The following is a 21,672-nucleotide window of genomic DNA, read 5'->3' as shown; positions in this document are numbered from 1 at the left end:
CTCTTTTTCATCTTCACCTCCACTATCTCTGTCCAAGCTTCCTCATCTCTTACCTATATTATTGAAGTAGTCCTTTAACTTGCCTGCCTATGGCCATTCTCTCCTCTTCTCTCTGCTTCCCCAACCTCTTTCTCCTCCCATAACAACCTTCCAACTTTCTATTCCATTGACAGTGATTCCAAAGGGCAAATATGAAAATGTAACTTGCTTGATTAAAAAAAAAAAAAGCACAACCACCTTCATCAAATGCTAAGGATGAGAGGAGAAAGGGAAAAAGCAACACCATGGAGAGTCTATGCTGGATCTTGTTCTATATATTACTGCCCTATATCCTCACAGTAATGCTTCAGTGTAATGTATTATTATCTCTCATTTATTGTGAAGAAATAAAGGTTCAGGGAGCTTAGATAATTCGCCCAAGGTCACATGGCTAGTAGAATCAGTACAGAGCCTCTGAGGTCTTCAGGCACATATTAGCTCCTATTAGTTTGCCCCTATCAATTATTGGTTCTAAAGGAACAGCGATGAATAAGAGGTCTGACCATATCTGACTCCAAGAAGCCCACATTTGAGAAGACACTCAGACTATTAGTAAACTAGTGGCTCAGTGCATGGATTCATGCACATTGAAAGGAAATTAATTACCACAGCTCAGCAGCAAACTGGATTCGAGGCCGACAGTGCCCCAGCAATAACATAACCCATGGCCAAAGGTGGAATCGCACAGCCCACAAGGAATCAGGTCCCCCCTCTCTGGTTCTGGGGTACGTCACCCGAGAACCGCTGCTGCTGCTGAGTCACTGCAGCTTGGCAGCTCCTGCATTGAACATCTGCCCCCTGGTGGTCAGTGCACATCATATGTACTGGCCAGTCGGACAGTCACCTAGCCTTTTATATATACAGATTACAATGCAATGTGGAAAATGCAAGGCTGAATGGCAAGGTCAGGGTTTGAACTTAACTTTCCTCCAATTAAAGTTGCCTATTATTACAAACTGTTAAATTTTAAAATATTCCTAAAATTTTCAGTATTTGTATTTTTTGCTCAAGAACTATACAATGGGAAATAAAGATACAATTAATTCAGTGAAGTTTTCAAAGCAATTTATATTTTATTAGTCATAACAGCAACAGTGTCCATTTGAATCGACTTCTTCGTGAGAGAGACTCTTGGTGCATGTACAGATAGTGAGCGAGCAGACACATCTGAATGTGGGACCAGTTGCAATAACCGTGTAGCTCTCCCTGGATCTGAAGCTCCTCTGATAGAATATGCCCTGTAACAGGGTTCTGAACTGTTGATGACTAGAGAGCCAGAGCGAAACCTGCTCATGTAAAGGTCATGTATGTACCTTGGTCAGACCTTGGAGAGTGATTAGAAACTTTTGGTTCCTCCTCTAACCCACCCAGGCATCTATGAACTGGAAAGGAAGAAATAGAGAGGGAGGGAACTACCATTTCTTAGTATCTCTTTTGTGAGAGCCACAAAACTTATAATCTAAAAATCACAATGAATCTGGTGTTAAAAGCCTTGTGGCAGAATCTTGCTTCCGTCTTTTGGCATGAATGCCTGCCTTTCCTTCCCTTCACCTAATTTACCTTCTCTTATTTTCCCCAAACATACTTTACTATTTTACATCCCAATGCCTTTGATAAATCTGTTAGTCTGCCTGAAAAATGAATGACCAGCTCCCATTTTTTGTCCTGCTAAACCCTCTCATGCTTCAAAATCCAACTCCTCTCTGAAGCGATTACCAGCCTATGCAGGAAGTTGTTTTATTTTTTGCCTGCTCCTGCCACACTTGATTTCCCTTTCTTTATAGCACTGAGCACATTGTATTAAACCCTCTTGTTTCCATATATGTCTCCATCACTGGTCTATGCTCTTTCAGCTGCTTGGACCAACTCATATTTCTCTTATATCATCAGTGTATAGTATTGTGTCTGGAAAGTAATATGCCCTCACTAAAAGGTGACTGAATGAATGAATAAATAAACAAATGCATAATTAATAATCTTTGGTTGCATATGTCAACATTGACACTTCTGAAATTGTCTGCTTCAAGTGTGGCAAATGTATTACAGCTTTTGGTCCTCTCATTTGTCACTTTTCTAGGGAGGTAAAATCCCCTTTCTGTTATCAGGAGTCATTCATTCTCTGATTGAATAACTCTAGTGACAGAAAGTTCCCATTTTAAAAAACAAAACAAAAAAAAAAACATCTGACAAATCAGAACATCCTGTCTTGAGTTTTATCAAATCCTTCATTCTCTCCCCTTTTACTAGTCTTATTACTTTATGGTCTTTCTCTACCTCTAAGACAGAGCCTTTAAATCATTGTGTGGAACTTGACTTCATTTACTCTATGAATTTTAACTTTCATAGCTGTAAAACAGAAATAATATTTATGTACTAGCAAAAGCCAATTGTGAGGACTAAATATGCTTTGCACATGTTCAGAAAATATTGTTAATGTGACATAAGTCTGTATCACTGATACTTTCTTATGAAGTCTAGGCCCTCTTCTTTTACGCTTGAAAGTGCATTTTTAAGAGGTAGCTCTGTATCCATTCATGGACTTTAGTCATCAATAAGCAAGCAGAAGAAAATTGTTTCTTTGATGCTCCACAGAATAATGAACAAGGAGCTTGAAAGATTTCATTCAATGCTACCAAAAATCTGTTTTTCTTTTCCATGCAACCAAACTGACAGAGGGCAGGCTCTGTAGCAGGCCACATGCTGGATCCTGGAGGTACAGAGATGATTTAGACACTGTCTCTACTCTGGGTGTGAGGAAGGTCTTCGTCTAAAGGGGCTCACTTAGCAGAGGAGCAGGAGTAGGAGGACAGGTTGGGATTACATGGTAGAAAATTATATCACTTTCAGTGGTTCTCAACTTTCTGGCCCTTTAAGTACAGTTCCTCATGCTGTGACCCAACCATAAAGTTATTTTTGTTGCTACTTCATAACTGTAATGTTGCTACTGTTATGAATCATAATGTAAATATCTGATATGCAGGATGGTCTTAGGCGACCTCTGTGAAAGTGTTGTTCGACCGCCAAAGGGGTCGTGACCCACAGGTTGAGAACCGCTGACTTAAAGCTTTTAATCAAGTTCTTCTGTAATAGATCCAGAATCCACAGAGCATGAGGATACATATCTAGTGAAAACCTGTTATGTGATAGGTACTTGCTATACATCAGTAAACAAAGCAAAGATCCCTATGTATAACATACATCCTAGCAGAATAAGACAGGCAATAAACAACAAAAAATTTTAAAAAGAAAATTATATGTCTGTTAAAATGCAATAAGAACTATAAATAACAACAACAAAGGACAGTGGAATAAGAGGCATTAATAGTGCTGGGGTGGGGGATGTTGCAGTTTTAACAAGATGTCCAAGTAGATACCATGGAGGAGAAATATGAACAGAGACTTGAAGGAGGGCTATATGGCTGCCTGAGGTAGGAGTTTTCCAGGCAAAGGGATCACTAGCCAGTGCAAAAGCTCTAAGGCAGGAGCATGCCTGGCATGTCTGGGGAAGAACAAGGAGGCCAGGGATCACCAAAAGCCAGGGGGAAAGTAAGAAGTAGGTGAGTAGAGCTGTGGTATCACCTGACTTGTGTTTTAAAGCAATCAATCTAGTGAATCTGCAGAGAGTAGGCTGCAGGGGTGCAAGAGGAAAAGCAGAGGGCCAGTAAAACATCGCTGTAGGAATTCAGAAGAAAGATGGTTGTGACTCAGACCACTGCAACATTTACATGGCATGTACCGTGTTTCTGGCTCTGTGAGAGTATAAAGAAGATACTGTCTCTAACTCAAGAAGCTCAGTCAACAATCCATTCCTAACCTATTTTCCAGCTTCATTATCTACCTCAGGACCCAAGCTCTACTCATCTCTCCTCATCCCAGCTCACAGCAGTCCAGCCAGCCCAAATTGCTCATTATTTCCCAAATGCACCATGCTTTCTCATGCCTTTGCAATACTCTCTTTTTTTCCTGGACACTCATCCACTAAGCGTGCTAAGCTCACAAATTTAAGCTTCTTCAAGACTCATCCCAAATGCCATCTTTTCAGGGAAGTTTTCTCTAATAGCCTGTTCAGAATTGGTCACCTCCTCTTTGTTGCCCTAGCATTCTATGCATACTACTTATTTAGGTGCATTATAAATAGATTCCTGTTCAGCCAAAAATCATAGGCACTATGACTTATTCAATACCTACAATATCTAGTAAGAGCCTGGCCTTCATTATCTTTTCACTAAACACAGAGAAGGAAGAGCAGAAAAGAAAAGGAGAGAGAAAGAAAAGAATTATTACAAGCCACTTTTGAAAGGTTGCCAGCTTGTCCTAGCAAAACCACATTTGCACACAGTCCTTTTAAGAGAGACAACTGGGAGCAAGCAGAGTACAGAACACTCAGGTTCCAGGCACGTTCCCCAGCAAAGGTTCAGATCCAGAAATAGCCATGGAACCTGGGTGGATGATATGGTCAGTGGGAGTCAGTCATCTATAAAATTCCTCGAATCAGAACTAGCATCTGGATTCCTTGACCAAATGCAAGAAAGAACTTGTCAGTGTTTGGGTCCTGACTTTTGGAGAGGACTCCAGCTGTGTGTAACAAGCTGAGCAGGACAGAGTGAGCAAGCCACTCTGCTGCGGGGATGAATTGGCACTGCTTGGATCTGGCACCCACAGCACGAGGGCCGAGAGGAGTAGCACCAGGGAGAGGCTGAGAGGCCCCAGAAAACTGGCCAGGCCTGGTCATGGTAAAGAGTAAAGTCTAAGCCAGGGTTGGGCAAATTTTTTGGCCCGAGGGCCACAATGGGTTCTTAAACTGGACCGGAGGGCCGAAACAAAAGCATGGATGGAGTGTTTGTGTGAACTAATATAAATTCAAAGTAAACATCATTACATAAAAGGGTACGGTCTTTTTTTTTCAATAGTTTTATTCATTTCAAACGGGCCGGATCCGGCCCGCGGGCCGTAGTTTGCCCACGGCTGATAAGCTAAAGGGCAGAGGGAAGGGAAAGGGGATGCCAGTTGCTGCATTAGGTGACTCATCCCACCTTCTCTCACTTAATCCTTGTAGCTACTCTAAAAATGAGACATAATCATCTTTTCCATACACAGAACCTGAGGCATAGGGACATTACGTAACTTGTCCAGAGCCATACAGATACCAGGTGGAGCCTGTATTTGCACCCTGGGTCTGTCTGTCTTCAGACCTCTTTCACTCACAGAATTAAAGCAACCGTGTGGCTGCTCAGCTTAGTGGCTGGCTCTGGCTCTGGCTCTGGCTCTGGCCTGGAAGGAGACCCAAGTTCTAGACATGGTTCTGTTCACTTTGCTGTATGTCTGAGGGAAAATAATTTTGCCCCTTTGAGCCTCATTTTTATCATTTGTCCAAACTCTGAAATTCTATGATATCTGGTAAGAATTTTAAGGATGCTACTTTCCTCTCTCATTCCCCTACTCCCCCACCATCCTCTACACACACAAGCATGACTTCTCAAGAAGCCACACACACAGCATCTTTTATACTATCCAGATTAGAAAGAGGAGTGTGACAAAGGCTAGAGCCTCTAGGGACTTTATAACTGTTGATTCACTCGGAACCACTCGGAACTACACATCTCCCCCGACACTTAATGTCTCATCTTCTTTGTTTTTGTCAGGAAAACCTACCTTCCACCTAGCAAAAAAGAGCCGCCTTTATCTTGCACGATTCACTCTTTTTAAACTCTATCTTGGGGTTTCAGTTGCAGTAAAGAACTCTAGTCAGCATGTAATTGGAGAAAATATAATGGAAATATTGAAATAAAAATAATATTCTCCCTAATATATTCATTTTAATTGTTCTTTTTCTTCTCACCAAAGTGAGTGGGAGGTAATCCCTTCTAGTTCAGTTATGTCTTCTTTAAATGACTGTGGTTTTATAATGTGTTATTTTGTGAGCAGAGGTTTTTTTCTTTCTTTTTTTCTAACTCCCTTAGGTTATACCACATCTGAGTTTAAGTTAAATAATTTTATTGTTTCTGATATACTTGGTCATAAGCCAAAAAATAATAAGTATTCTGCTTACGATGCAAGTATCCTTATTAAGTTTTTATATTAAAGATTTTTGGAATGCATTGAAATTATAGACCTGAGAACAAAAGCAAACTTTCATGGAAAGGCATTAAGTTCTAGAGTTTATAATGTCAGGCTTTTATGAAAAGAGAGAGCGAGAAAGAGAGAGAGCAAATTGAAACAATAACTCTTAGAGCTACAATACTTGGGAAAATCATATAACTTTAATTCTCACAATAACATCATAAGATGGATATTATTAGCTCCATTTTATATTTGAGAAAATAGAAGCTCAGAAAAATTATATCAATTGCTTAATCACCCAACAAAATAAGTGGTGGAACCTGGCTTTTAAAAGTTGGTTCCAGAGGGAGGGATCATGAAGAAAGGGGCATTGCTGGGAAAGGAGTTTTGTCTTCGTTCAAATCCTCCACAATGATTAAGCTCAATGACCACCTTATGAGACAGTTGGCAGCCTGACTCTAAGACTGGACCCCATTCCAGACTATTTTATATGGCAGTCACTAGAAAGGACAGTAGAAACTGTGCCTTTCAAACTTGGCAGCCCCAGGACCCACACTGAATTGTATACTATATGAATTACTCCTTAATAAAGCTGATATTAAAATAAAAGTGAGCCCAGCTGGTGTGGCTCAGTATTGAGTGATAACCTATGAACCATGAGGTCATTGTTTGATTCCCGGTCAGAGCATATGCCCAGGTTGTGGGCTCAGTCCCCAGTGGGGAGTATGCAGGAGGCAGCCAATCAATATTCTCTACCATCATTGATGTTTCTATCTCCCTTCCTCTCTGAAACCAGTAAAAATATATTTTTTAAAAAAGTGAAAGATCTGATTAAACCCAGATCTAGCTGGAACAATAATATAAATCCTAAATTCAAAGACCTGCCCAACACTGATAATCTGAGTAATCTTGGACTCAAGCAGAATATGGGATGCATAAAAGGACGACAGGAAGTCAGAAGGTACTAATATAATAATTTTTGTTTTTTTAATTAAAAATAAATTTGAAGTTCTAAAACCAGTAAGATTTCTTTTTAAACATTTGGAAAATAACGGAAAGGAACACGCACAAAAGAAAATGCCCCAAATACCAAAATAAACAACTATCAGTATTTTAGTTTGTCATCTATCTGTCTATTTACATCTTTTTAAAAATATGATATTACAACATAATTAATGACTTCACCCTGTGCTCTAACAAATATATTTAACCAATCTCTGCTTATAAGTATTTAGATCATTTATAATTTTTTCTCAATAATAATGAACACTGCTATGAACATCGTTAAAAACAAATCTCTATTTCTTTTGTTATTGATAAACTAGAGGCCCGGTGCATGAAACATGCACTGGAGGAAGGGGTGGGTCTCCCTCAACCCAGCCTGCACCTCTCCAATCTGGGACCCTCAGGGATGTCCGAGCGCCGGTTTAGGCCCGATCCCTAAACCGGCAGTCGGTTGGACATCCCTCTCACAATCCAGGACTGCTGGCTCCCAACCACTTGCCTGCCTGCCTGCCTGCATGATTGCCCCTAACTGCTCTGCCTGCCAGCCTGATCACCCCCTAACTGCCCTCCTGCTGGCCTGATTGATGCCTAACTGCTCCCCTGCCAGCCTGACCGCCCCCAACTGCCCTCCCCTGCCAGCCCGATCACCCCCAACTGCCCTCCCCTGCATGTCTGGTAGCCTCCAACTGCCCTCCCCTGGCGGCCATCTTGTGACAACGTGGCGGAGGCCATCTTGTGGTGATGCAAGGGTGTGAGGGTCAATTTGCATATAATCTCTTTATTATATAGGATTTGAATTCCGAAATTGAGTAGATAAGCAGTTACGTGTCAGCTTATATTATTACTTTATTTATCAAAGACATAAATATGATCCTTGTAAATCCCTGGCCTCTAATCCTGGTCCAACCACTTAATTACCCTAAAAGGTAAACATTTGGTCCCAAATAAATCCACACTCATCTAATAGTGATATTCTTCAGTTAACATTAACTGAAAAGAAATTCAAGTTGTTGATTCACAACCAAAAAGATTAGTAGAAGCCCAAAGAAACTTAAATTAGGTCATGAATATTAACAACTAAAGCTCAGAGGGCCACGGAAATTACTATAGATCACACATTTTATAAGTAGACGAACTAGGACTAGAATTGAGGCTGTATGATCATAATGTTTATGCTTTTTCCACTAGAGCTCACTATTTCACATGCTAGATACTGCCCACAAGGAATTTATAATTGTTTGTAGCAAGTAAGACATGTGCACAAACAATTATATTTCAGGTAGAGGAAGATAAATAACACAAAAATGATGCAAACATAAATAATTTCTTGGAAAGATCAAGGAAATTTTTATGTTTGTGATGTAGGCTGCTAAGGAGGGACTTAATCAGTCCTTTAATAAACACTTGAGTAATTATTTGTGGAAGTGGAGCTGACTCTGTCAGCTACCTACCAAAATCCATGCCATGCACTTCTTACTGCACACACAGCTAGACATTATTTGACAACTACCTTTATAGTGAAATGTGGCCATTAAACAACATTTTAGCCATAGGAATTTGATTTAAAGTAATATAAGCCACTTTCACCAGTGCTTATTAAAAGGCTCCCACATGGATTTTTTTCTACCCCTTTCCCTATCTAGCTTAATGGGAATGAAGATGATGCTCAGGTTATCCTGGAAGCCATGCATTGAAGATAACAGTCAGCTTGAGTCACTGAATGACTATGCCGTTAAGAGATGCCCTGTCCATTTGTTCATGAAGAAAACAACTTGTACTTGCTTGATCCATTAGACACTTTATGGTCAATCTAACATAATCATTAGTCTATAGATATATATATATATATATATATTTTAGAATATTGCACAAAATATTGCACAAGAGTAGGCCTTCTTTCCCCTGGCTGCCGGCATCAGCTCTCCTCTGGCAACTAGGACCCAGGCTTCCCTCCCTCTGGCTGGCCACAGGCACCCGGGACCCCAGGAGGCTTCAACCAAGCCCCGGCTTTTTCAGAAAGGACGTCCAGTCTATCTGATCTAATTAGTATATTACCCTTTTTTAGTATAGATAGTCCTTGTGACATGATAAATAAATTTGTCATGCCCTCAAGAAAGTTAAAATTTTATAAGGTGAGCACTTAACCTCACTTTAGTGATTCTAATGTTGAATCTCTCCCCCAAGAGATGGCATCTAAGTTGAGACCTGATGCATATATGGGAGTTGTCTAGGAAAAGGAGGAGAGTGGAAAACAAAAAGTATCCCAGCACAGGGAAAACATGTGCAAAGTTTAAGGTATAAAAAAAGAACATTGGGGCATAGGCTTTCCATAGATATAGAAAGGGGGTCAGACAGTGTTAGTGGAAGAAACAAATGCAGTGTAAGAGGGTAGACTGTGAACCTTCAGAGTACATAGGAAGTGCAAGGTGGCTGGTAGCAAGTCAGAAGATGCATGGTTGAGTCATCCTTAAATCATTGATTTGTGCCAGAAGAATGGAATAGGGACATGGGCAAACACTGGATTATATGGGAGGGAAAGTTAGGAGATGGAGATATAATAGACTTAAGACTTCCTCACCAGACAAAAAGTGACCATTGGGAGAACAAGGAAGTCCCAACAGCAGGGAAGGGACAGCACCAAAACCATCTTAAGAACATCTGGTCAATCAGAAAGGTCTTTAAAAGGAGTTGTTTACTTAAATTAACATTTATTTACTGAGTATCTACTTTGAGCCAAGGACTGCCTAGGTACCGAGGTACAGCAGTGAATAAAACAAAGACAAAGCTCATGAAGCTTCCAATCCTGTGGTTCTAGAAACAGAAAGTTAAGTTTTCAGTCCTGATCAAGAGTATAGGTTCCATCTTATATTTAATACTAGAGGCCTGGTGCATGAAAATTCATGCACTGGAAGGGGGTCCCTCATCCTGGCCTGTCCCCTCTCACAGTCCAGGATCCCTCAGGGGCGGGAGGCAACCCTGCAATCAGAGGAAGGCAATGCCCCATCATACCTCTGCTGCTGCCACTGCCAGCAGCACAAGCCTTTGCCAGGCCTGGTTACCTGAGCATCGGGCAGCCCTGGGCAGCTGGGCAGCTGCCATCTGAGGCTTGCCTGCACCTCAGGCATCAGCTGGGAAGCCGCCATCCGAGGCTTGCCTGCACTGTGTGCCTGCCGCCCCCACAGGGCTGAGGGGACTGGGCACCATCATCTTGTGGCTGTGGGCGCCGACATCTTTGAGGGCATGGCAGTCAATTAGCATATTCCCTTCTTATTGGCTATAGACGCTGCCATCTTTGAGGGCGTGGCAGTCAATGAGCGTATTCCCTCCTTATTGGCTGTGGGCACTGCCATCTTTGCAACGGTGTGATGGTCAATTAGCATATTCCCTCTTTATTAGGTAGGATTTTTAAAGTATATCTTATAGAGCACTTTCACCTCCAAGGTTAATGTTTATAGTTATAATAACCATTGGGAAGAAAGTAGTATTTTCTCTATTTTATTGATAAAGGAAGTAAAGCTCAGTAATATGAAGTAATATAGTATAATAATAATCGCCACTATTTCTAGACACATTACTCTGCATCAGATGCTTCCAGTAAGGTGATTTACAAATGTTCTATCAAATACTCAAAACTATTATACACATTTTACATGAGAAAACAAGGACTCAAGTTATATCAGCTAGAAACTGAAGCTAACCTGTGCTGGATATATTCCACGTGCCCTTCTGTAACCTGTCTCCACTCTTCTCCACTCTTTTCTCTGCTTACTTGGCTGACCTCTATGGATTACATCAACTGTATTCTCTACTCCTGCCTTCTGTTCAGATCTTCCCATGAGGAAGTCTAGCAAGTGATCAAGGCAGGAAGGAGAGGGAGATCAGAGTATTTTCCTGGCTACTTTCTCAAAAGGTAACCTAAAGCTTCCTGTTCCTCTTGATAGAAGGCTACTTTCAAAGCAGCCCACTCTGCACAACTCCCTCTTTGCAGGCTTCAATAACATCTCCCTTCCCGAAGGGTGGTGACAATTCTGTTGTTACTAGTCCCAGGTTCTTGCACTATCACTGGTGGATTTACAAACCAACCATTATTAATACAATGATCCTTTATAAATAAACCTACCTCAAATTATCCTACTAAAGGCCTGGTGCATGAACTCATGCATGTGTGTGGTCCAGCCAGCCCACCCTGATGGTTTGCTGCACTCCCCCATCAGGGTGCAGGGGGGCCAACCAGGGGTGGGGCTGGCCAGGGGGGAGGAACCTGGAGAAGACCCACTGAGCTGGAGCTGAACACGAGCCCCAGTCTTCCTGGGGAAGATGGCCTCAGCAAGGAAACAGAAACCACCAGAAGGCTCTGCAAACAGGCCCTGAGCTTCCTTTGGCCAGGCGGACTCAGAGCTGGTGTCTCTGTGTGTACTAGTACATTAGACGCAGCCCGGCACTTGCCTTTGTCTGTTGGTCAAATCCATTGCATCAAAAAACTTGTTCCCCTTCTCCTCTTTGGGCCCTTACAACAAATACAGGCCAATTGGAAGACATGGTCCCCCAGTGGCAGAGCCAGGCCCCACAATCACCCAGAATTTAGGTCTAAGACAACTGGGCAGCAATCTCCACAGAACTGAACACACAGCTAAAGTGTGCCCAGCTGCTCCTCTTTAGCCAGAATAGACTGAACTAAGAAACCAAAGACCGAGTTTCTTCGAGGTGGGGTCCACTAGGAGCTGGCTGGTGGCAAGGCCCCTCACAGGCGGCTGCCTTCCCCCCCAAGCTCAGTGTGCTCTGAGCCAGTCTGTTTCTGGTGGTGCCAGGTCCTGAGCTGCTGGTCGGGTGGCAGGTCCACAGGGTTTCCTGGCCTCACTCCTGACCAGCATTCCAGAAGGCTGCCACTAGAGACAGGACTCAGAGAGCGAAGGAGTGGCCTGCGCCAAGAGGGACCTGCAGATGGCCAGGCTGCGCCCCTCACCCCGCTTCTCAGACTCATTCATATGGATTGGGCCAAAGCCTACTGCCCGAGACTGGCGCCACGTGGGGAGGGTCGCAGTGGGGAGAAGGGCATCCTGACCTACCAGCCTTGATGATCATCATCTCGGGACCCAGCTGATTAAGTTCATCTCTCAGAGCCTTCATCTCAAGCTGCACGCTCATGCTGGCCACCTTCACGTTCTTCTTTACTGGCACCTTGGCAGCAACTGTGCAACTGGCCCCGGGGCCCTTGGTCTCGGCAGCAGCACTGGCAGCAACCCCAGCAGCTGGCTTGTCATAGCGACCAGTCATTCTGGTTGTTCCACTGTAACGGTCGCTGGGCTTTTATTATATAGACTAGAGGCCCAGTGCATGAGATTCATGCACTCGGGCCTGGGGTCCCTCAGCCTGGCCTGTGCCTTCTCACAGTCTTGGAACCCTCGGGGGATATTCGATGACAGCTTAGGCCCACTCCCAGTGCACTCCCAGGGGGAGCAGGCCTAAGCTGGCAGTCGGACATCCTTAGTGCTGCTGCAGAGGAGGGAAGGCTCCTGCCACCACCTCTGGGCTCACCAGCTGTGAGCCCAGCTTCTGGCTGAGCAGTGCTCCCACAGTGGGAGCACACTGACCACCAGGGGTCAGCTCTTGCATTGAGTGTCTGCCCCCTGGTAGTCAGTGTGCATCATAGCAACCAGTCATTCCACCATTCAGTCGATTTGCATATTAGGGTTTTATTATATAGGATGGGTGTGCCACCTGTTTCCTTTTGGAATCCTAATGAGACACAGTTTTGTGAATTCAATATCAATAGGTTCCCATTCATTTATTCAGCCTCTCACACATTCAAGAGGTGATGGATGGTGTCATTTTGCTATGTAGCACTATCTCCCAAGATGTAGTAGATGGGAGTCCTAGTTGCCTGAGGCATGATTTCTCAGCACCCTTGGGCTTCTCTCTCTTGGGAATCTTCAGGACAGCCAATTCCCTGATGCCTGCCTGGGTTATGAGTCCTACCAAAGTGACCCCATGACCAGAGAGTTGAGAATGTAGTCTGGAGCTTTTTAGGCAGTTTAAATTCACAGAGATTTCTTCCATGTATTATTTTATTATTTAAATAAAGCCCCGCCATTGGTTATGGCTCAGTAGTTGAGCATCAACCTATGAACCAGGAGGTTATAGTCTTGATCCCCAGTGTGGGGCATGCGGGAGGCAACTGGTCAATGATTCTCTCTCATCATTGATGTTTCTATCTCCCTCTCCCTCTCCCTTCCTCTCTGAAATCAATAAAAAATATATAAAAATAATAAATTAAAAGAAATTTATTTGAATGTCTGGCTTAAGGCCATATAAAGGCCTGGTTTATAGCATTTTACAATTGCCATGATATAATACATGATGATTTCAAGCTTCCAATGGTTTAAAAAGAAACTAACATAACTGCTAAAACTTCAATAATCAGTTACTGCAAGCAGACTGGTGCAGCTCCAGGAGACCACTACACTGCTCAATGATATGGTTACATTTCCCTCGGTCTCAACTCTTAATAAGAATTTGATTTTTGGTCATGGCATGTATTTCCAAATGCCTCTTATATCTCACTGCAAGTATCTCTACTGATGTCAGTAATATCCTGGCAGATCAGAAGGATAGGATACATGATACTCATTTTACTAAGATGAAGAAACCAAGTCCCAGGAAAGTGATGTGATTCAACCTGAATCATATTACAAGTAACTGTTAACATCATTTAATAAATTATTTGTTTTATTTTCCATAAATATAACTGATTTTCCACAAATTCAAATTGTAGAATTGCTAAAAATATTTTAAAAACTCTAAAATAATAAAAAATCTTGCCATCTAAAGACATTAGTTAACAGTATTACATTTATGAGTATTTAATATAAATACTCATAAATGTAATACTGTTAACTAATGTCTTTCATACTATTATAACAATTATATATAGTACTCTACCTTGCTTTTTACTTTATACAAGATCACCATTTTTCTGTGTTATTACAAATGCCTGGACAATATTTTTAAAGCCTGCATAATATTGCAATGAGTTGACTCACTATCAGTTACTTACTAATTTTCCTGGTTTTAAACATTTAGGTTGGTTTGAGTTTCTGTCATTATCAACTACCATATAATCAATACCTTTGCATAAAAAGATTTTTCTATAATATGGGTCTTTTTTTATTGTTTAAATCTTAGAACAATATTGCCAAGACTAGGACTCAGATTTTTAGATTCCTATTCCTAATCTCTTTCCACTACATTTCCCAACTTTTAAAATAATAAACCACATGGGCATTTTAATCTAATGCCATTGTATGTTTTCATGTAAGTGTTTGGGTTTTCTTAGTCATCCCTAACCAATGGTGGTATGGGAGCACCTTAAAACCTAAGCCAAATGCAAACATAGCTTTCAGTACTATTACTTTATAGGAATATATTCAAGGAAATTGGTAATAACATTAGCATTGATGAAAAAAACTGATTACAGTAAGAGTGAAATATGCCAATTTGTTTCTGTGGGCTTTGGTTTTATCTTCCCAGTGTTTACACAAGGTTTGTCTTTTGTTCTGCCTTTAAAGTTGTCTCCCTGAGTCTTCATTTCGGCCTCATCACTCAGGAGTTGAATGACCAACTTGTCTTGGTTTTCCCAGGGAATTCACAATTTAAAACTAAAGTTTAAATTCCCATATCCCAGGAAACACAATAGTTTCAGGCAAACAAGGAGGGTTGGTCACCCTACCAGTTAGGAATGGATACTGATTCAAGAGTCATCCACAATTCCTCCTGTTCTTTTACCCCTCACATCTATTCAATCACAAAGTTAAGTTGATTTAATCTTATGTCAATGCCCAAATCCACCCAACTTGTTTTCATCTCTACTATTACCACCTCTAAAATTTGGTCCAATCTCCTCAATCTACTCTAATGAACAAATTAATCAGCAAAGTCATTTCAGATCTACCAAAGATCACACAGCTGCTTCCTGCTTCCTTGTGCCCTCTTCCTCCATCCTCCCCAAGCACAGAGTATGGCAGGAACAGTACTGGGAGTTCTGATGTCTTTGGCTTAATGTTGCCACTTACTATGTAAATATCATGAGCTTAGTTTCTGCATAGGTGAGGATACAAATACCAGTCGTTTTGTAACGCCAGTTCTCAGCAGTGCCTAGTAGCAATTTCAGCTTTTGACAATGTTAAAAAATATTAATGACTTATAATTGCAGAAAGTTGATGCTACAGAATGTTAACAACCAGCGATCTTTTAAAAGACAAATATGTAAACAGAAGTAGAATGAACTAAAATGGGCAGGAAACTTTTGAATCCTCTAGCTCAGTGGTTCTCAACTTTCTGGCCCTTTAAACACAGTTCCTCATGTTGTGACCCAACCAGAAAATTATTTTGTTGCTACTTCATAACTGTAATGTTGCTACTGTTATGAATCGTAATGTAAATATCTGATATGCAGGATGGTCTTAGGCAACCCCTATGAAAGGGTCGTTCGACCGCCAAAGGGGTTGAGAACTGCTGCTCTAGCTTCTCCAATTTGCTGCTAGGTATTGTGATGTTATCTCCTCAAGGCAGAACGGTCTTGATTGACCATATATTTGCATAATGGATTTTTAGTTGCTTCTTTTGCTCATTTGCTTTCCACACCTAATTGATTACCAGACCTATGCTGAGGTCTGGAGGCATCTTTGCTTGAGATCAGTCACAATTCCCTTGGATAGGTGAAGAATAATGTTATTTCACCTTGAAAAGATAAGGAAAGTTTGTTTTCCAATTAGGAATATATTTCATCCAGGAAATTTAGGGTTTTTAATGTTTGTCATGTGGTAAGAAATTTTCCATGGTCTATGTGAATATTAAAATAGGCAATGCCCCTAGACCAGTGGTTGGCAAACTGGGGCTCGCAAGCCACATGCGGCTCTTTGGCCCCTTGAGTGTGGCTCTTCTACAAAATACCATGTGCGGGCGCGCACATACAGTGCGATTGAAACTTCACAGCCCATGCGCAGACGTCGGTATTTTGTGGAAGAGCCACATTCAAGGGGCCAAAGAGCCGCATGTGGCTCATGAACCACAGTTTGCCGACCACTGCCCTAGACCAGAAAAGTATCAGCTACTTCTCTTTGTTATGATGGTTACCTTGGTTTTTTCAGGAAACTGGAATTAGGGAGACAATAGAGAAGATATTCTAACATTGGAATCTGTAAGGTTATTTGTCAGCCTTGAGTCAGGCCATTGTCTAGAATCCTAAATTTTGATGAATACTTTAGGTTCAGTAAAATTTAATATTCTGAGGGTCAGTCACATACACTTCTTTATCTTACCCTGAAAACATTTACAATAATGACTACTGGAGGAGTTTCTGGTATAGGTCATCAACATACAGAATGGAAGCAAATCCTAGGCAGTTAGAACCAAAGGGGTAGAAAGAATCTTTAGTACAAACCAGTAGCAAGGACATAATAGACTGCAGAGATCAGTTAATAAAATTCTAAAATAAAAGTTACATTTGGGAACGTATCTTTTCTGCTATATTCATATAATAGCTCCAGTTTCTAGAATAATGTGTGGCACATTAAAAGTGCTCCATAAAGTCTTATTAAGTAAACAAATATCTAAACATCGGCTTAGGGGCAGGTGACTATGAAGGAATGTGAATAGCTTTGCATCTAAGGGCTGGGGATGGTAAAGTAAAAAATAGGAGAGTTTAAACATATCAACAACTTGATTATCTCTTGTCCCTTATGCCTTACAGGCTTGATAAACTACAACAAACTCAGTTCTAAAGCTTTCATGTCTTTCAGACCATTAGAGAAACCCCATGACTGGATAATGGCTGCTGCTGAGAGCTTGCAATGTTGAATAAGAACACTAACTTAATTCTAAGGCATTATAATATAAATGCAAGGACTCATTAATATTTCAAAATCTTGTCAAAAGCCCTGACACAGAAGACCCAAATGATAGTCCATGAGAAACAAAACAAAATGAAAAGAAATAATTAAGGCTTAAGGATTTTCAAAAACACAGAAAAAGAGAAGACTCCAGAACTGAACACGTGAGAAAACCGGAGGGTGACTATTATTGCTGTGTGAGATCCCAGCACAGAGCCAGGAAAAGAAGTGCAATGTTATTTTGAAGGCCCTGGTGAGCATATCAATAGTGATGTTCTTTGGCAGGCAAGGTTTGAAGTACACATGAGCACATATGCCTATTAGAGACATGTGTGCTTTTGTTATCCACCTGGGTTGACTTCAGAGACTCAAAGCAAAGGCCTATCCCTTGTCCAGAACCCACTGTTAAAAAGAAATTAAGGAAGAGCAGTCTAGTACATTTGATTCAGCAAAGCAAAAAACAGGCCCAGGAAAATATTTTATCTTTTAATAAACAGTTTTCATTATCATCATCAAATGCCTGCATTTTTACAAACCTGATCTTCTCAGCCCAGCATTTACAGAAAATTGCCAAGTATTGTTTATAGATAAAAGCACAATTCAATATTTATGAATTGCTGGTTTTCTATAAATATAGATATTTGGAGATGATCTTCTCACTAGTCATTAAATTTTGAACAGAGATCAAAGCTAGAATAATATTCACAATTCCTTGCATTTGTATAGTGTTTACATAATACTATTAATAATAGATGACATTTATGGAGCACTTAGCAAGTGCCAGGCACTTTACATGTAAATTTGCATAATGAATTCAGTTCAGTTCAAGGAACATTCACTTAGCACCTACTGTGTGACAGATGAATAACATTTTGTTTCTGTCTTTAAAATCCCTTGTTTTGGTACACTCAATCAGTAGTTGTTGAATGAGTAAATGAGTGGGTGGATGAACAAAATAATTGGTTTGAATAGCATTGTGGGGTAATAAAAATAACTCAGGCTCCTCCCCTTACTATCTATCATCTTTAGAAAGTACTTAACCTTTCCTAGACTCAATTTCTTCATCTGTAATATAGGGATATTTAAAATCTCTCTTGCAAAAATGCTGTGAGAATAGTAACAGCAAATGTAAAACATCTGACAAAGAATGGCTTTAGGTCAGTGGTCGGCAAACCGCGGCTCACGAGCCACATGCGGCACTTTGGCCCCTTGAGTGTGGCTCTTCCACAAAATACCACGTGCAGGCGCACACGTACAGTGCGACTGAAACTTCGTGGCCCATACACAGAAGTCGGTTTTCAGCCTGGGCAAGTCTAGTTTGAAGAAGTGGCATTAGAAAAAGTGGGGGAACGTTCCCTGAGGTCGACCCCTCAGACTGAGGACATTTTTAGCAAAGGCCAGCTTAGGAGTACCCTAATTAAGTTAATAACAATGTACCTACCTATATAGTTTAAGTTTAAAAAAATTGGTTCTCAAAAGAAATTTCAATCGTTGTACTGTTGATGTGTGGCTCTGTTGACTAATGAGTCTGTCGACCACTGCTCTAGGTAATGACAGTAGTTATTATTATCATCCACATCATCATCATCATTACTATAATTGGGCAATCCTATCCAGCTCTCATCCTCACTAGAGCAATGGGATAAAGAGAACTTTAACATCCACAAAAATACAACATCTACACACACACACCCTAAAAAAAACAACAAGAAAAATATACTAAAATGTAGTTCTCATTATCCTCCTAGGTTACTGAACAACATTTATGCCCAGGCTAAAAGAACATAGAATCACTTTAATTAAGTTTCCAAAGATACCTTGATAAAAGGCAAGCAGGATGTGAAATTAACCAAATAACAGACTACACCTTCCCTCAGAATCTTGGTCAATCTAAACATGAGCATGTTCTCTATCCCAACATTCTCAACAAACAAACAAAAAACACAGCACCTGGAGCCATCCAGAAATTCATATTCTTCTTCTAACGAATAGTCACCCAGAAACTCATCTTATTCTTCTCAGTGCCAGTGAGGCTAAGCCCTATCCATACAGCAGATGAACTTGTGCTCTGGGTCAAATTCTCCAACCAGAAATATGTCCCAATCGGTGGGTCACTTACCATTTTGGTCTGCTCGTAGATTTCACCATAGGGGCCATCCCATCTCTATAAAGACTCTTGGTTTTGCTGAAGTTAACAATATTGAAAATAACTCTCTGAAAAAGAGAGAGAAGTTTATCAGAAGACTATGCTATATGCAAGTTGGCATTTCCTGATGATTAATACTGGAAAAAATAAGCAGGGTTAAACTGTACAGTGAAGAAAAATGATGCTCACAGAAACTCAATGTGTTTGCTCCAGTTTAGCACAGTAGTTAACACCACAGACTCTGGAACCTAGAAGCCTGAGTTTTAATCCCACTTTACACTCTCAAGTTGTATGACCTTGCCAAACTATTAAGTCTTTCTGTGTCTCAGTTTCCTCATCTGAAAAATGGGAATAATAATGGTACCTAGGGTTACTGATGAGGATGAAATAAGTTAATATGTGTACAGTGTTTGGAACCATACTTGGTACATACTCAGTACTATATGTTTTGGCCATTATTATTAATTGTGCTGTCTCTCTAGGCTGACCTAGAATTTTCATGGAAATGAATGATATCATTACAGTGATAGTTGTGCATTTGAAGTTCAACAAACTAAAGGTAGTAACAGTACAAAACTGAAGTTAAAAAATTATGCAAATTCTCCACACCCTTTTGACTAGAACTAGAGGTTATATGTCCTCTCTGCACCCTCTTTGTTATCCTTTGCTAGGCCTAGGGGTACTAGGCTCAACCCTAATTTTAACATCAACTTATAGGGGCATAGGTACTTGGGTAAGCACCTTTCCTCTCTGGGTTTCCCCTTTAAAAATGGGGGAGAGTGATCTAGATGACTAAAGTTAAAAGAAATTAGGCCCTTGTTTTAATAATTTTGTCATAACTGGGGAGAAGAGACTAGGAAAGAAAAGATAATTGGGTTTAAAGGACAATAAATGACCATGGAAAGAGTCCAAGGGACAGAGGATGAGGAGCAGAGCAAGGAAAGCCAGAGTAGCTGCAGAAAGGGAAAGCTTTCAATGGGTCACCATAGACTAGTGTTTCGATCCAGAGGCAGAGAGGGAAGCATCAAAATTCATGTATTGTTTCAGTTAACAAATATTTATTGTGTGAGGTATTATAAAATATCAAGGGCCAGGTGTTTTACACACTTTTTAAATGATTTAAATATTCTCCAATAACTGCAGATGTGGAAATGGAGGCTCTAATAGTTTACTTGTTTAAAGTTATATAATAGATAATAGATGGAGAGCTGATATTGAACCCAGGGGATTAAAAAAAAATAGGATGCCCATGATCTTTAGCTGCCCACTAAGATTCCAAATTTCATAACTCTAACCAAAAATAAGGGCAAAGATAAATATAATAAAAAAATTTCAAGTCTTTATAATTTTGTTTTTTTGAAAAGAGAAAATCTTAACCATTTCCTCTGACCTCATGTTTGGAACTACCATAAAAATATTTTGTTCTATGAAATAAGCTCTTAGGAATAACTCATGTTTTTCTTTCTCCTTAGAGATCTTACCATTGACCGCATCTCCAGGCATTTCAGTTTCAGAACTCCCTGTTGCATTAAATTAAGTCATCAAGAATGTCCAAGGCTATTCCATTATTAATAACCCAGACCTGCCTGTTGTCAGTTCAATTACTTCTCCCAGGCTCTTGACTATGGTCCGATTTAAGAAAATCAATATCAAGGGGCACAAATGGCCTTTGAACCTCACAAAGCTTAATCCCCCCCTTTTCTTCTGAGATTCCAGGTGTCAGATCCAGTGAACCTGGAAGCCATATTGCAATTTCAGGATTAAATTAATATTAAATGCAGGGGGTGGGGGGACATCTAATACAGAAATAATGTGCATATGTGAAGCTGAAATAAATAAATGAGAAAGTAAAACATTTATTGATCATTAATATCCTACACTGTGCCAGGAATATTTCCCAAGTGTTTTAAATATACTTGATTATTTAGCATCTACATCCATAAACAAAAGTTATTTATTTTAGCCCAACTTCAAACATGAGGAAATTAAAGCTAACACAGGCTAACTGGCTTGTCACTCTTCCCGCTCCCCCTCACCCCACAAAATACACCACACATGCGCTCACACATACACACACACACACACACACACACATACACACACGTGTACGCCAAAACTATTAATTGTTAGAGCTAGGATTTAAATTCTAGGTGCTCAGACATAAAGATCATGCCCTCTGTGACACTACAGGCAAAGAGAACACTATCTCTTAACATTCTTCACCCATGCATTTCTTAATGTTTTCCAGCCTATTTAGGAAGGTTACCTGTGGTTGTAAGAGTCCAATGTATTTGGAAGTAGGCACTTAGGAAATCTTGTCTTTCCATACTTTACACTCAATTACCAGTTATTTACTCAAAATGCATCATAAGAAATGGAATCTATGAGGTAATGGTAACAACTATAATAATAGCAAACAACTTCTGAGCACTTCCTAAGTACCCAAAATTTACATATTCTTCATTTTTCATGCATCAAAGAAGAAATAATGATAAAGAGGTAGAAAGAGAATGGAGAAAAACATTCTCATCAGGG

At 40.5% G+C, this 21,672-nt stretch overlaps 1 protein-coding gene across 1 annotated transcript in view; it reads right to left on the bottom strand.

Annotated features, from left to right (window-relative positions):
* AGBL4 (ATP/GTP binding protein-like 4) overlaps positions 1-21,672 on the bottom strand; it is a 646,044-nt gene that overhangs the window by 561,787 nt on the left and 62,585 nt on the right. The window contains exon 2 of the mRNA XM_015563308.1: positions 19,111-19,205. Within this exon, the coding sequence (XP_015418794.1) occupies positions 19,111-19,205 (95 nt within the window). The remainder of the gene's footprint in view (positions 1-19,110; positions 19,206-21,672) is intronic.

The sequence above is a fragment of the Myotis davidii genome, unplaced genomic scaffold, assembly GCF_000327345.1.
Source record: "Myotis davidii unplaced genomic scaffold, ASM32734v1 scaffold539, whole genome shotgun sequence".
Classification (NCBI taxonomy): domain Eukaryota; kingdom Metazoa; phylum Chordata; class Mammalia; order Chiroptera; family Vespertilionidae; genus Myotis; species Myotis davidii.
The sequence above is the reverse complement of the archived record's forward strand: the minus strand, read 5'-3'. Positions and strand labels throughout refer to the sequence as shown.